The 15652-nt window shown below is 42.7% G+C and overlaps 1 protein-coding gene across 2 annotated transcripts in view; it reads right to left on the minus strand.

The window, feature by feature from the left end:
* Positions 1-6658: 6658 nt before the first annotated feature.
* The window catches only part of LOC123853845 (centrosomal protein of 112 kDa), a 92008-nt gene continuing 83014 nt past the window's right edge, over positions 6659-15652 (minus strand). The window contains exons 4-6 of one of the 2 annotated variants that reach the window (XM_064583905.1): positions 11943-12044; positions 7965-8029; positions 6659-7123 (exon numbers count right to left, since the gene is read on the minus strand). In XM_064583905.1, the coding sequence (XP_064439975.1) occupies positions 7120-7123; positions 7965-8029; positions 11943-12044 (171 nt within the window). In that variant the 3' untranslated portion in view covers positions 6659-7119. The other variant, XM_064583904.1, reaches the window with a different exon arrangement.

A 15652-nucleotide genomic window follows, 5' to 3' on the forward strand; every position in this document is an offset into this window, starting at 1 on the left:
ATGCAATGTAGCAGAAGGAGCAAAGAGCGAATTACAGGAACATGAGCTCCAACCTCTGCTTCCACCACATATTCAAAGTGGGGCCTTGGGCAAACTTCCAAGCCTCCCTTTGCTTCGGTATCCTCAAGCATGAATCATACTTAGCTCGTGAAATCATTGAGGATGTTCAGAAAATAAAAAGGGCCTTCACTTATTGCATGTTTATTGCATGTTAGACTTTGAAAATGCATTATCTCATTCAATCTTCACAACTGCGTTCTACTATTTCCTCCACCTTCTAAGATAAGGAAACCGAGACTCAGAGACTGCGCAACTTGCCCGGCTCCAGATCCCTCTGACCCCAAAGGCCTTGGCCACATGAGCTGAGAGGCCCACTCAGCACTGAAGGTGGTCAGTAAGTTCCCTTTGGCTTCCATAACCTGAGTCCAATGCACCTTTTAAGCCTTGACTCGTACTCCCTTCCTCCCATGTGGGTGATGCAGAGGAGTGAACGACCTTCCTGGCTTAGCATTCCAGCTGGAAGGCCCGTCCCACATTTCTACCGATTGAAATCTCACTCTTACTCCAACGTCCAGACTAAATGTCACCTCCTCCTATGAGACGATTTCAAAATGTTACCACTTCCTTCAAATTTCCAGAATATTTGGCATTTCTCTTATACAAAGATCATGCTCTGTCTTATCTTTTTTTTTTTTTCTCTCTTTCCGATACATGTCTTATCTTCCCATATGGATTACAAGCTCTTTGCAGGCAAGGAGCAGGTCTCATTCACCTCTGTGCATCTCATCTGCCAGGCTCAGTCCCCGGGACACATGAGGCACTCAGCAAAGGTCTGTAGGGTAGTTAATCTGGGAGCAAAAGTAAAGTTTTGAAGAGCTGAGCTCAATTTACCGCTTGCATGAGGTAAAAATGTTCCTCATATGCTAGAGGTGATATCACAGAGAGAACAATAATTATAATGTGAGATAGAGAGGAGGCCAATTAATCTTTCTCCTTTACCAATGAAAAGGCAGGGACAGTGACCATTATACCGTCTTAGGGAAAGTGCCTGGTAGCAGGGGCCAACAGGAGGTGGTCTACTTACGTTTGCTGTCTTCATTAACCCAGTAGAAAAAAAGTTGACATACACACACACTCCAGATAAGATTGCAGCAATGATTTTGAAAGGAAAAAAAATTCCTTTAATCCACCCAATTTGTATTCTAGCAGCTTCCAAGCTCACATGCCCGAATGCATAAATAAAAATACCGAAGAAGAAAATCAGATAACACAAGTGGGAACTCAGTCAGAGAAAGGTTCCCTAACATTGTAAGAAATACCACTCTAGGCAGAAAACGGCTAGCAGATCCTTAACTCTGGGAGGGAGCAGGTGGAGACATGAAGAGGCCATCCCGCCTAGGCTTTGCGCCGTAACTGCTGCGCCCGGCTTGGATAAATATTTTTATTACCTACACAATGATAAGTAAGGGGCCAAATGATCAGCTCTGAAAAGGATTTCACATAGGATCGTGACACCGCGGTAGCTGGGAAACACGAAACGTACACAGGGGAGCCGGACGGCAACCGGAGTTTGCACAGAACTTGAAGAGCAACATCATGGTCAATGTCAGGTGAACGACAGCATCGGTCAGCCTGCGCAGAGCCACAGTGGGGAACGCAAACCCGCTTCTGAGAAATCTCAGCCGATATCCAGGTATTTCTGCAAAAAGTGCAAGATTCTCAGGACTCTCTACCACCCTGTTAGGAAAATATTTCCTCTTTCCTGGGGAGACATGTCTTTTCTCGTTTCCTCTCCCCCTTAAACTGTCAGGCTCTGCTTTCGGAACAGAGCTGAACTCCAGGCAAACCAAGCCTTCTGATGTTTTCTCAAAACACATGCTGATCACCAGGTCGGATCAATCTGTCAGTTGCAGCACTCAGCGAGATTGGGAGTTAGAAGGCAGAGGAATGGCCGTTAGGCTTCAGTTCCTCGTTCACCTCCCCCACCCAGGTTCCCGCTCAGGCTGGTGAGATCCAGGAGCTGGGCTCAGGGGCATGAACAGAGATAACCCAGCAGTGGCGAGGAAGCTAACGGGCAATTAGGAGGCTGATTCACTCGTTTATCTGGATGATTAGTTGAGTAGTTTCTGAGTGCTCTGTGGTTCAGGGAATTTTCCCTCACAGGCTCATCAAGACCACACCCTTCCATGCGCCTGATATTTCCACGAAAGAAGGAGAAACCACGCTAAGCACAGGGTATGTGTTTTGGTGGACCTTTATAATAATACACTTGCTAAGATAATTACGGTAAACAATGCACACCAAGCCCCAAACTTTACTCACTTTAAAGGATTGAGAGAAACATTCGCCTGTGGTTGCTACCATTTTTCAAAAGAATCACAGAGGAAGACACGGCCTTAGTGAATACTCACAACTCAGGGCTTCCCAAGTGGTATTTCCAAATCCTAATTAACCTGTGATCGGAGAAATACAACAGAGACTAGCAGAATGTTGCACGGGAAGAGACTTTTTAGCAATCACCTGGATCTGGGCCCTAGTCAATATTTCTCAGAACACCAGGCAATAAAATATGTGCGCTATGGAAAAACTCTTCTGTGGATCACATTGTTTAAGGAGAGATTCCAAGTTAAAGATAGATAGGTTTCCTTTTACCCAAGGGCGTGGCAGATTAGAGACAGCCACAGGTTCTTGGACACTGCTAGGCTCTGTGTCCTCGACTCTGGGTGGGCTCTGTCTTTGACAAAGTTCAGTAGAAGTGATGCTGTGCCCTCCTGTGTGATGTTTCTGGTGACTTCCACATCTGGTCTCTCGTTGGGCTTGCTCTTAAGGGCTCCTGACAGCCGCCCTGGGAGTGAGTCATCATGGTCATTTGACTTGAAACCCAAGCGAGAACAGCCTAGCTGAGCCTGGTCAACCCTCCGCACCAAGAGAGATGATAAATTATGGTGAAGCCACTAACTTTGGAGAGGGTTCCTGTGCCGCCCAGCACACGGTAGGCAATCAGCGTTTGTTACATGGATGACTGGGTGAGTGAGTGAGCGACGCAAAGGGGAGCCTTCAAGAGGGGGATCATCTAGTTTGCCACATTTCCTAAATGTGCCATCTGAGATGTCAAGACAAGTCATACAAAACAGGGCTTGATAGAACACTAGCAGGAGAAAGGCTGAATTAGAGCTTGAAATGGTAGAGTTTGGGAATTATTGATCATGTTACAGATGACCAAAGTGAGGCCCAGAGAGGTAATAGAGAGGTAAAGGGAATTACCTAGGGAAACGAAGCTAATTGGTAGACTCCACCTATGAACTAAGTTTCTTTTCTAGCAGAAGTAAAGGGGTGTGGACGACATGGTTTCACTTACACAAGCATGTTTCAGCTAATTAAATATAACAGGCTTCTTATTAGGTAGCCCTGTCTTTCTGCTTGCTGATCAAGTCTTTGTGTCCAGCTAGCTGTTTTCCAGGAGACCTCTCTTAAATGGTAGACTCCCAAAGAGGATATAAGGGTATTTATTAGCTTGACGTCTAGACTAAGCTCACTTCTAAGAACACCAGGATCTATAGCAACATACTTGGGCCTTTGGTCTTAAAACATTTGCCTGATGGAAATCCTTGCTTAAAACCAAAATCTCTGGAAGAATGAATTTTCAACTGACCTAGATGTTGGTGAAGGATCCAGATTTTAAAAATTCCTTTAGTCTTATGTTACAAATTCCATCGCTCTTCCTCCATGTGAGGTAAATAATAGGATCTGAAGTCTGAGTCAGTTCTTAAAACAATACAGGGAAGAATGTTAATACAGGTCAAAATCTGGGATATTTGATTTTTACCATTCCAGCCTATAACACAGCTTCCCAATCAAGTCTCCAAATCCGAGAACCACTTCAACGGGTGAAAAAAGGTTTTATCTAATTATCTTCTTCTCCTACTTTGAGTTGACCAACCATGTATCTTTTTTTGGTCTTATCAAAGGGGCCGCTAGGACGAAAGCACATCCAATTTTAAGTAAGCTTTAGTTAGCAGACTTAAAATTGATCATGCATTTTAGTTTCAGTAACTTGCAATTTCTACACACTTTGATAATTCACTTTAAAGAGCAAACTGTCTTTAATGACAAGGCTTAAAAGAGACGACCTTTCTGAACAAAATATGAAAGCTCCGAAGAGACTGCTCTTTTAAGGAAACTATGAATTAAAATGACCTTGTGTTCTGAAACTTTTCTCTGACCATTTTTGATGTTTTACCTTTCCTTTTTACTCTCAGAACGAAAGCTAAAACACCACTGCCTTCTGTGGATGCTGATGCACTTCAATAACAGGGCTGTTAATTGTTAATTCAAACTCATATAGTTTCTCCTGTCTGCACTCTCTCGGCAGACACCTTTAATGAGGTTGCTCACAACGACAGGCATATGCCTGCTTCTGAGGAATCCACTGTTACTAGGTGACATTACAGGATAACGTCTGAATCCGGCAATTTCCCTTGAGTCACAGCCGATTCTTTTGTACAAACTCTGAAGCAAGTAGACCCATTCTCTGTTGCCCCCCTCTCAGGCCATTTTTCTCCTCGGTGCCCCTGGATGGCTGCCCTCTGAGGAGCTGATTGTTGACTGGGGAGGTTGCAAAATCAGGGGTCAGACCCCTGAAAGGGCTTGCGGCTCGGTGACACAGAAGTGGTAGGACTCAAACAAGACCATGACATGGGCAGATGATGGACAGCTGGCCCTTGCCTTAACCCTTCTCCTGCGCTCGACCCCATGGCTGGGTAAACACGCGTACCCAAGACACTGCGCGCCCACGGCTTTCCTTCTGCTGGGTCGTTCCCCACGCCTTATCACCCACTACCCGAGGACGGTCGCACGCACAGGTGGATGACACAGCCGCCGGAGCCAAGAATGACAACTTGAAATGGAACTGAATGAGGTACTTGGGGTGAACAATCGATCTTCCAACAGATAAAAGAAAAGATGAAACCTCAGATGATTTTATAATAAGGCACAATGTTTATAATTCACTTACTGAGCACTTGCTTGATCTCCCAGTAGCCATTTATATACCCAGGGCTCAATTCAGGAAGGGATTTTAAACGTGCCAAAGGCAATTTTTCTTTCTCTTCCTTTATCAGAGGACATTCACAAAAACATTAGTGTCGGCCATCCAGTCCCATCACACACAATCAAACTGACCTAAAGTTTCAGCACGCTTACTCCCAGATGTATGTGACACCCATCAGAAGGGAAACAGGATCTGGGTAATGTCAAAGGTTCACCAGTGTTTGTGATTTCATAACCCTTGAAATAAGGAAAAGAAAGAATAGCAGGCAACTTTCCAAAACACCTACTGATATTTACTCATGGAAAATAAATATTCTTGAGTGGGAGTTCCAATTCCAGCAGACAATACAATTCACCAAGTATTTTCACTTCAGGCAGCTAATAACCTTACTAACGAAATCTGTTGAGCTTCAACCTGTTTTTCACGGTCTGTAGAGAAGCACTTAAAAATTAATCATGTAGCCTTAATCTTTCCCTTTTGAGCACTAAATCATAGTCTGAGTACCAACTGTCCTCATTTGGTAGGTGGTTTTAATAGCATCTGCTTCGATTTTGCTTTTTCCTGAATACTCTTCAAGCCAGTGCTATAATTTATTGAAAATGCAAGAAAGACCTGAGCTTTCAAAGGACAGGGATCTTTCTTCCTGCAGGTGTCGGGGCAAACGTCACCAGGCAGAGGTGATCTAGAGTAGGAAGGCAAGGTTTTTTGTTGATGGCAGCCGCCAAGGCAGCGTCTATGCGGTTCCTGGCCCTGGCTTTGGAAGTGGCTGTAAAACCTGTTACTTCCTTATCATCTCTGGGTCTCGGTTACGGTACAAGAAAGGGTAATTAATCCTTGGGCAGCAAACAACGGAGATGGGCGTGGGAAAGAGACAAGAATTTCGAAAAGGCCTAAAGTAACGTTCTGCCCTGTCCTGTTACAGTAAACGGGATGATCATGGCCCTGCCCGCAGTCCAGATTTTTAGAGCGTCTCAAAGGGTCCATGGCATACACCACAATGAAGTCAAAAGAATACAGAGCATCCATCCACTGCAATTCAGAATTTCCTCAGCAAATGGGGCTGACCAATCAGCATAGAACACAGACCAATCAGCAACGACCAATCAGAAGCAATGTGCTGATTGGTCAGTTGGGTGGAGACAAACACCCAATCAGGAGAACACCACCATATTCGCAGAGAGGAAAATGGGACCAATCACAGCTCATCTGCCACCACTTGCCACTGGGTTGCGTGGCCTTGGAACACACCCTTCTGTTTTTAGGCTTTCTTAAAGAGCATCAATTGATACGATAATGAAACAATCACCATAAAAAGAGAAAGCAACAATAAAACCATAGCTGCTACATAAAATTCTTACACCATTCTGCCTCTGGAGTCCCAGGGTCAGACGAGACCAACGCGACAACTCCTTAAACTGGTATCAGATGACCCAGTGATTTTTATTCTAAATAAACGAACTGCTTATGGATGTGATCTCTGACACGACATAAGGTATTTTTCCCCATAGTACAATTTGAGATTGTCAGGATTTTCGAGGGAAAAATACCGTGGATACGCCATACTTATTTTGGCAAACGAGGTGCAATAAAAAGTAGAAATAAAATTGGTAAGTACAAAATATAATGTTTTAATAATATGTGAACACAAACATGAAAACAATGTAAGCATGCTAAAAATTGTGATGCGATACTACAAACGTGATTTTGATCCTACGCAACTGGTAAAATTCTATACAAAAGCGTCAACAAGGCATATTATGAGAAATCACTTCTTTCCCCAATATAAGCAATTCTCAGCACATGCTCAAATGCACGCGAATATGGAAATCCGAAATAAAGGAATGTTAAAAAAAAAAATAACTTAGGCAGACACAAATAAAACCACCCCATAGCGTATGAGTGATGCACGTGTTTATGATCTTAATTACATTTAAGTATTAAAAAATGCCATTGATCTCACAGTTTACAATACCCAAATCTTCAAACCTGCTGGAAGAAATCCACAGTGCAGCCCAGACAGTGACATCCACTGCCCTCGCCCTGTGCTACTCAGGTAAGCCTTCGCGCAGTTACCTGAAAATCAAAAATCTCAGTTAATGATTTTCTCCAGGTCTGATGGGCATGTCAACGATAAAATATGTCCTAACTCGGGAGGAGTTGGATAGAGGTTAAAAAGGATATTCGGTATCAAAATTTCATCATTTATGCCCGGAAAGGATCCAATCCCATCTGCACCAGGCAATAGACTCTTTCGAAAAGTGAATGATTCACAAGGTCTTAACTTCTAAACCGATGCCAAGTAAGTGCTTTGGCCTTTCACTGCGTGAAAAGGGAGGCTGTTTGACTGACTTAGAGCAGGGAAACATAATCTATGTCTGTGATGTCTCTGGGGACCCTGGACTAAGAAGGCATCCTTGAGAAGCGCATGCTGAGGGCACTAAAGTCACCGTGTTGCCACGCCACCGAGCCATTTATCTCTTTTGGTCTGGAGAACATCTGCAGCAGCAGCAGCGCCAAACCTCCAGGGGATACGGGGCTTTGAAGATGTGGGCCACCACGCTAAGGACTGCATCAGCTCGCTATCTTCAAAGAAAGACGGTCTCCTTAACCCTGCAACTGGGCTTTAAGACAATGTCTTGTCAGGGCGATGCAGGTGAGGCCCAGACTTGTCAGGCATCTGCAGATTCTCTCATTCTGTTCTGATCGTACTAAGCACTGCGATTACAAGGGGTGGGTGGCTTCTCAAAGACAGGCTATTTAGTAAAAAAAAAAAAAAAAAAAAAATCGGTATTTTTTTTTTTCAAAATTGATACTATGTGTAAGCATTTTAATAAAGACCCTACGGTCAACCCGGGAGACTCACAGGTGCCAACAATACTAACTAATCAGAAGGCCTTAGGAGCGTGGGCTGTACCTTCTGCCTTGGTATGTAGTCAGTTCTTCTTGAAGGATGGATGCTCTCTTCTGCAGAAAGTTAACCTAGAAAAAGACACCACGTATGAGCAGAGGCGAATGTGGCTGAAATGGCAAAATATGGTGCAAATAACGTGGCTCCCTAGATAAAAGGGAGAGGGTTTGTTGAATGTCAGTGTTGTGCTTTTCACCTTTGATCACATTGCATCCCTCCTGAAAAGCAATCCGAGACAAGAGTCCATCCAAATTCATTATTGCAGAGCCATTTTGGTTTGGCCCCAGCCCGTCCTTGAGGCTCCATTTCTCCTCCCGTTCTCCCCACCATCACCACCTTGTACACCATGTCTTCCTGACTCCTTTGCCCTTTGGCACGGGGCATTTTCTCTCTTTGGAATGCTCGGCTAACTATCTCCCATTTATCCTCCACCGTTTAGTTCAAATGTCACCTCTCCTACTGACTTCCTCGATTCCTCCCCAACAGCTCATCACATCCTAGGCAAAGTCAGGGCCCCTCCTCTTTACTCCTACTCCTGTGCTCCATTATTAGCACTTCTCAAGCTGCATTGGGGTTATGTGTTTTCATATCTCTCCCCCAAACCTGAGAGCTCGTCTGGGACAGGGAGGATGTTTCTTCGTCCCTGTGTCCCCAGCTTCTTTCACTGGGCTGGGTGGGACCCTGGTGTTCACTAGTGTTTAATGAGTGAATGAGTGAGGAGAAAGAAAATTACTGTCTTCTGGAAACCTCAGTCTGTCCTGGGGATTCCCTGAGGTTGGAGAGACAATATTGGTAGTGGAAAGAGCCTAGGCCAGAGTTAGGCCAGCTTGGGTTCCACTCCTGGCTTGGCCTCGATGGCTCTAGGAAAGTTACATGAGCTCTTGATGCCTCATCTGTGAAATGGGATCGATGAGAGCTGCTTCCCAAGGTTAGGAGGAGGACATGAAAAGACTAATAGAAGCCGCCTAGTGGCTTAGCATGTTCTCTTAAATCAGATCTTTACAGTGTGGTTTGATTTTTTTGGAAGCATAAATTTCTATATAGTATTAAAGATACCTCTATCAGGTATGAATTCAAAAGCACCTTACACGAACAAATAGAAACAGTTTGGGGGTAACTCCTACTATGGCTCGATGTAATCAAGAGTCAGCGGTATTTGATCATTTCAGAATTGTTTACTCTTGCTGCTTTGGTCTGAACTGAAACCATGGCAACGGCTGATTCTGAAGCCTAGTTGGCCAGAGAACACTGCCGGCGAACAGCAAATGTGCTTGCAAGAGAGGAAAGCACACTTTCTCTAGACGGGTACATATCCAGGTGGTCCCCCTCGGTTTTGCTTACTTGTAATATCACCCTGGTCTTAATTCTAGCCAATTGCTCAAATGACCCATAGGACAATTGATAATGTTGACAGATGCAAGCATTACACCGATTCGGCCTCCCCTCCGCACCCCTGCTTTGCGATTGGAATCCCAACAATTTTCAGAAAATACAGACACCTGGGCTTTCAAACTAAATTTGCACCCTCTGTGGCCTGCGACTCCTCCACGCAGCTGCCAGCTAGCAGGACTCTCTTTCTGGGTCAACTTCCAGTTTTAGGAGGCTGAAGTGGCTTTTATTACAGGGAAATGAGGTGAATGATAACAGAAGCCCTGCAGGTGGCTATCAGATTTCTTTCTTTCGGTCTTTTTTCCTTAAAAAAACCCTCCTCTGAAGGTGCCAGGTCCTCCATAGCCAACCCTATGGAAGCTCTCCTACAGAGTTAATGGGTAAACCACACTGCAAGGGAGCTTTCCATGTAAATAAAAATGACTTAACCCTTTCTACCTTAACACTTTCCTGCAGTCCTTATGTTTATTTTTTTAAAGATTTTATTTATTTATTTGAGAGAGAGAATGAGATAGAGAGAGCATGAGAGGGGGGAGGGTCAGAGGAAGAAGCAGACTCCCTGCTGAGCAGAGAGCCCGATGTGGGACTCGATCCTGGGACTCCAGGATCGTGACCTGAGCCGAAGGCAGTCGCCTAACCAACTGAGCCACCCAGGTGTCCCTGCAGTCCTTATGTTTATAGGCAGGAGCGAACGAGGGAAAATGTGGCTGGCAGGAGCAAAGCCAACAGTAGCCCACAGAATGCTAGAATGGACATTTCATCTTCAGGTGAGAGGCTTTTGACGGGGGGGAATACATACGGGGTGGCCGAAGTTTGCTGCGCGCGCTTTGCCCTACACATTACAAAGAGCACATGTGGGTATCATCCAATCGTATCGGTTCGTAAATCAATTTATTGAGCACCTACTATGTGGCAGGCACTGTTCTTGGCACAGAGAGCAAAGACCTCTTTCTCTCAAGGAGCTTTCCCAGAAAAAAGTATGATTTCCTTTTTTTTTTTTGAAGTTTCTTACCAGAGACATGATTTGCAAATATTTTCTCCTATACCATGGTTTGTCTCTTCAATTTCTGAATGTTGTCTTTTGAAGTATAAAGTTTTAACTTTTAGTAAAGTCCAATTCATCTGGTTTTTTCTTCTGCTGCTTGGGCTCTTGGTGTCACAGCGAAAAAAAAAACTCTCACCTAACCCAAGGCACAAAGATGCACTCCTTAATCTAAGAAGATTTCTTCTTAGAGTTTTTTTTTAGCTCTTACATTTAGGTCTATGATCCGTTTTGAGTTAACTTGTTGAATAATCTGATTGTCCCAGCACCTTTCTTTCCATTTTTCCCTCAGTCTTGGGACATTTGGAAACCAACTGATCAAAAAAATATATAATAGGGTGGCTCAGTTGGTTAAGCATCTGCCTTCAGCTCAGGCCATGATCCCAGGGTCCTGGGATTGAGTCCTGCATCTGAGCAAGGAGCCTGCTTCTCCCTCTGTCTGCCGTGCTCCCTGCTTGTGTGCACTCCCTCTCTCTGTCTCTGACAAATAAACAAAATCTTATATATATATATAATATATATGTTCTTTTTTCCCCTGGACTCTCAATTCTATTTCACTGATCTCTGTGTCTATCCTTTTGCCAATATCATACTGTCTTGATTATGACAGCCTTGTAGTGAGTTTTGAAATTGGGAAGCATGAGCCCTCCCAAATTCATTCTTATTTTTTCAAGATGGTTTTGGCTACTCTGGGTCCTAGCTATTGCTTTTCATCAATCTCAGTCATACAAGGATTCTTAGACATAGACAGGGGAAAGTACATTTTAGGTTCCTAAGTGTATTAGAAGTGGGAACGTGTAGATTCGTTCCCATGTTAGAGTCATTAGACTGGCAATATATAAAATGTGTTTCTAGAAGTACATGGAGAAAACTGACGTTGGGAGCTGTGAAATAATCTTAAGCATCTAAATTTACATCCAGTCTATGATCCGTTTTGAGTTAACTTGTTGAATAATCTGATTGTCCCAGCACCTTTCTTTCCATTTCCAAATCCAGTGCATCTCTCACACTGTATTTCATAAGCTATTCCAAGAACTACACATTTCAGCAAGAAATATTTAACTGAATTATTTGAATACCTTGTCATTATTCTGCTTGGAATTTAAAATGCATCTTGTTATGTCTAACAAGCATACAAAACACACCAGAATAGAAATGCTTCTAATTTAGCCATCGTTTCTGTTCCTCTGCCCTTTCACAGAGTCAGGAAATCTCCGATGTGTCAAGCGATGGCATTTGGGGCCTGGTACCAAGAGGAGAAACGGGGAGGCTGTACTGGAATGTACACTGTAAGTGAGGGAAAGTAACCATAACTGAACTTTTCAATTTCACGGGTGCTTGTAAGGAAATCTTATTGAGACAATGAGTTGCAAAACTAGTAAGAAAAACTTAAAAAAAAAAAAATCCAAACAAAAAACAATTCATCCTGGTTGTATGTTATGTTATTACATTAATTTCTGGCATCAGTTCAGAATTAAACTTATTTGTGAGTCTGTTTTCAAGATATACACACCACCTGAACCCCGAGGGAATGCCTTGATTCTGGTAATTACCTGTGACTTTAGGGAGGAAATGGTGTCTTCCAGCTCTTGTCTTAGAGATGCTGGCATCAATCCTTTGAATTTGGTCTCGTATTCTTGTCGTATATAAGTTATCTAAAGTGAAAAAAAAAAGACAGCTTATCAGTTTTTTTTCCCACGGAAATGATTGTTTTCAATTTTTAAAATAATAAATAATAATATTTATTTATCACAAAGGTAAGCTTGCTACATGTGGTCAATAAAGATGAAACGACACGAAACAGAGTTACAAACAAAAAGGCACTCGGTCTGCCCTTATGAGTCTGGGAGAGACAGTTCCTAAAACACTTTTATTTCTTTAAAATCCCCATTAACGCAATTTTCAGCCCTTGATAAGTAAAATGCCTGTTCTCTCCTCACCGCTCGTGATATATGCACTATGCTAACCTTTTCTTGATCAGGATGTGGATTATGATCATTGATACACTGTGATTTGAGGACAACTCAGGCTATGTTGTTGCTCTGATTAAGACACTCCCTCCAACTGGCTAGGCAGCTGGGTGCTCGATATAATCCATAGGACAATGAAGATAGGAATGAAGAAGAATCCCTGCTGCTGTGCCTCCAAGACTCCTCAACACAGGGAGACCAGAGTGTCTTGCCATTGTGAACTTCTCTGGCTCATGGGCTTCCCTCTTCCTCCAGAACACAATCAAGCCTGGGCTCAGCTAACTGATGGATCCCTGGGCTGGTTTGGTGGCTCATCTCTCTAAAAGCTACAGACAGAAGCAAAGGAGGGAGGCAGAAGAAGAGTCTTTGGAGGGATATGCCTGAGCAGAATGAAGAGGTTCATGAGTATGTGTGTCTTGGTGTCTTTCTCCAGTTATTTGATTTCTCTTCCTCTTAATCTGAGATGTGACAGAATTCAAAAACCTATTGCATGTGCTGTGTGTGACTTAACTGAGTATTAAAGCAGAATTGCATAGTATCCCATAAATGATTCATTGGATGCACCTGGAAATAAGGTAACATACTATGAAAATATGTGCAACTGAGCTCAGTTAAGACAAGTCTATGCATTGATCTACTGAAGATAATTTAAAATTACCAGCCTTAATTCCCAACTTTTCTTAGACTAAACCGAATTAAGAAATGTGTTCTAATAGTTCATTTCATTATCCATTAAAATCCCATGGCAAATGTTCTAGAATATGATTTTTCAATTTTTGGCAAAGTGTTTTTTGACCTATGTTATAATCTTGTGATTTACACCTAAAGGAAAAACAGAAATAATGAAACATGATCTCTCCCAGTGATGTAATAATTTTTCCCACCTTCTCCTCTTGGACTTAAGTTCAATAGTTAGATCAAAATGAAATGCACATGCAAAGCGAAACACATGCTTTATAAAACAGATCTTAAGGGCAACATTTATCGAGGGTCCACAAGCTGGTATATTGACTATATTTTTCTATTGTTCAACACTGGCTCTGAAATTTTGAGCTACTACTCTTTCAAAAGGGACTCCTGTGTGCTATCTCTCTTGTATCCTTGTTTGGTTGGAATGTCTGCCCACTGTCTGTACATTTGCAAGACCACTGAGCTGGCTATAATAATGCCCAACCCCCATTTCCTCTCCCCTAGGACTTTGGCAACTTTTTTTTTCAATGTCCTCTGGCATCACATCCACCTACGGTGAAGTCTGAAGCCAGGCTGGGTTGTTTTCTGTGTTGAAGGGGACTTTCTCTGCTTGAATGCCCATGTGATTTTTCTTTTTCCTCGATTCAGGAACTCCACTGGGATACGTTTTGGTATTAACCATGACCATTTTTCCTGAGACATTGTGTATGCCCTTTCTGTCTTTTCTTGGGGCTATCTTCCCTCAGTTTTAAGTACTTTGGAGGTGAAGGCCAAGCACTTAAGTTCTTCGGTTAATTCTCATAGTTTCTCTTGACTCCTTTGTCTTGTCCCCACTTCACCTTTCATATCTGATGGCCTCCTTCTACTGGAGGCTAGGCCACAGACAGCAGAGAATGGTGTGTGAACAAGACTGCCCTTTGATCACCCTATCACATCACTTTTAAATTCAGTTGGCTATATTTTCCAACTTTTTTTGAGGATCCGGGCATTTCCACTTTCTGTCTACTACTCCTTTGTTTTTATGATTTCAATGAATCTGAGTGAACTTAAAATGAGCTCTTGGAAAATCTGAAATTACCTCACTTATGAATGAGACTATCGACCAGGAAAATATTACTACCCTGAGTCCTTAAACCCAAATCCTGAATTTAAAAATCATTATACCACACAGAATCCTGTTACCTTAATAAAGTCATGGAAAACTTTAATTTGTTTTGCTCTATTTATAAGGTTAAAAATGTTACGACCAGCAAACATTTATTGAGTACTTCCGATGTGCCTGATACAATTCTAAATGCTTTATTAAGTGGTGAATCCTTCTGACAACTCAGTGAGGTAAGCACAGAGAGGCGAGCAAGCCAGGACTGGAACTCAAGGAGTCTGACTGTCAAGCACACATTCTTAGCCACTATGCTCTGCTGTTTCTCACATAACCTTTCCAAATGCTGAGATGTTTCTTCTACCCCCAAAGGAGAAGGACATCACAGACACAACCAGTTAGAGAAGTTTCATCCACTGCACACTGGTGCTCCCCACAATATAACAGGGGCTGAGGAAAGGGGCAGACATACGACCATCCTTCCAGACATCCATCTGTTCTTTGCTTTATTTCTTTTTAATGGCTATAATAACAACAACAATAATTTCTTCCTCACACTTTCCCACTGGTTTAAAATTTCAATTGAAGATTTATAGATAAGACTAATTTAAAAAATCTCTACAAGTGCAATGCACATATTGACCTAAACTAGAGGTTCCATAAATCCCCCACAGAAGCACACATTTTACGGTCCAACCAGTGAAAGCTGTATCTAAGTTTGTCACATGGCAAAATGAGAAAGAGGAAGGAAAGAATTAGCTTATATTCTTTCATATCACTTTCAATTCCTGCTACTATTTTTCTATCCCCACCTCTGACCCAGGATGTGTTTGAGGGGGAATAATGAGGGGGTGATAACACTTATCTATAGACTAATCACAAACTATGAACTGCCAAATACACCAATCTCCTTTCGTCTTCCTGCCTTCCCACATTTCCCTTGTGGTCTGAATCTGACCTTACAACAGATCAAGAAGCTAGAGGAAGTTGAACTGATCTAAGCAAAGGGTTTGATGGACATACAATTCCTTTTACTAAGGCAAATGAAAGTTTTTATATATAAGTTTATATTATTAGGTTTGAATATTAATTTTCATTAGCATATACTGTCCAATTATACTCGTGAAGGCTATATTAGTTTATTAAATGCAGAAGCATTCAAAGACTGTTCTCACTTGAATAATTCTGGAAAGGCATTTCCAGGACTGTTTTGGCTCATTTCTACCCTACCTCAGCAATCCCACTGCCCTCTAAAAGCACTGTGCATAATTATCTGCTCTTCCACATTCCTCAACCACCTCACGCCAAATAGATTATCAGCCTCCCCCCTCCCGCTTTCCTTCATCTTCTTCCCTTTAGCAAAGGAAAATTAGGAAACATAGGACCTTGTGACAAACAACGACATTCCTGTGATGTAATAAGACCCCTGGACGCTGAGTGGAAATGGTGTATGTATAACATGGTGCCCGCGTGACCAAAGACAGCTGTGCTCCGCACCATGGCA

This window comes from Mirounga angustirostris, unplaced genomic scaffold (assembly GCF_029215605.1).
Source record: "Mirounga angustirostris isolate CCGP_5_RB_7025 unplaced genomic scaffold, mMirAng1.0.hap1 SCAF_122, whole genome shotgun sequence".
Lineage (NCBI taxonomy): Eukaryota > Metazoa > Chordata > Mammalia > Carnivora > Phocidae > Mirounga > Mirounga angustirostris.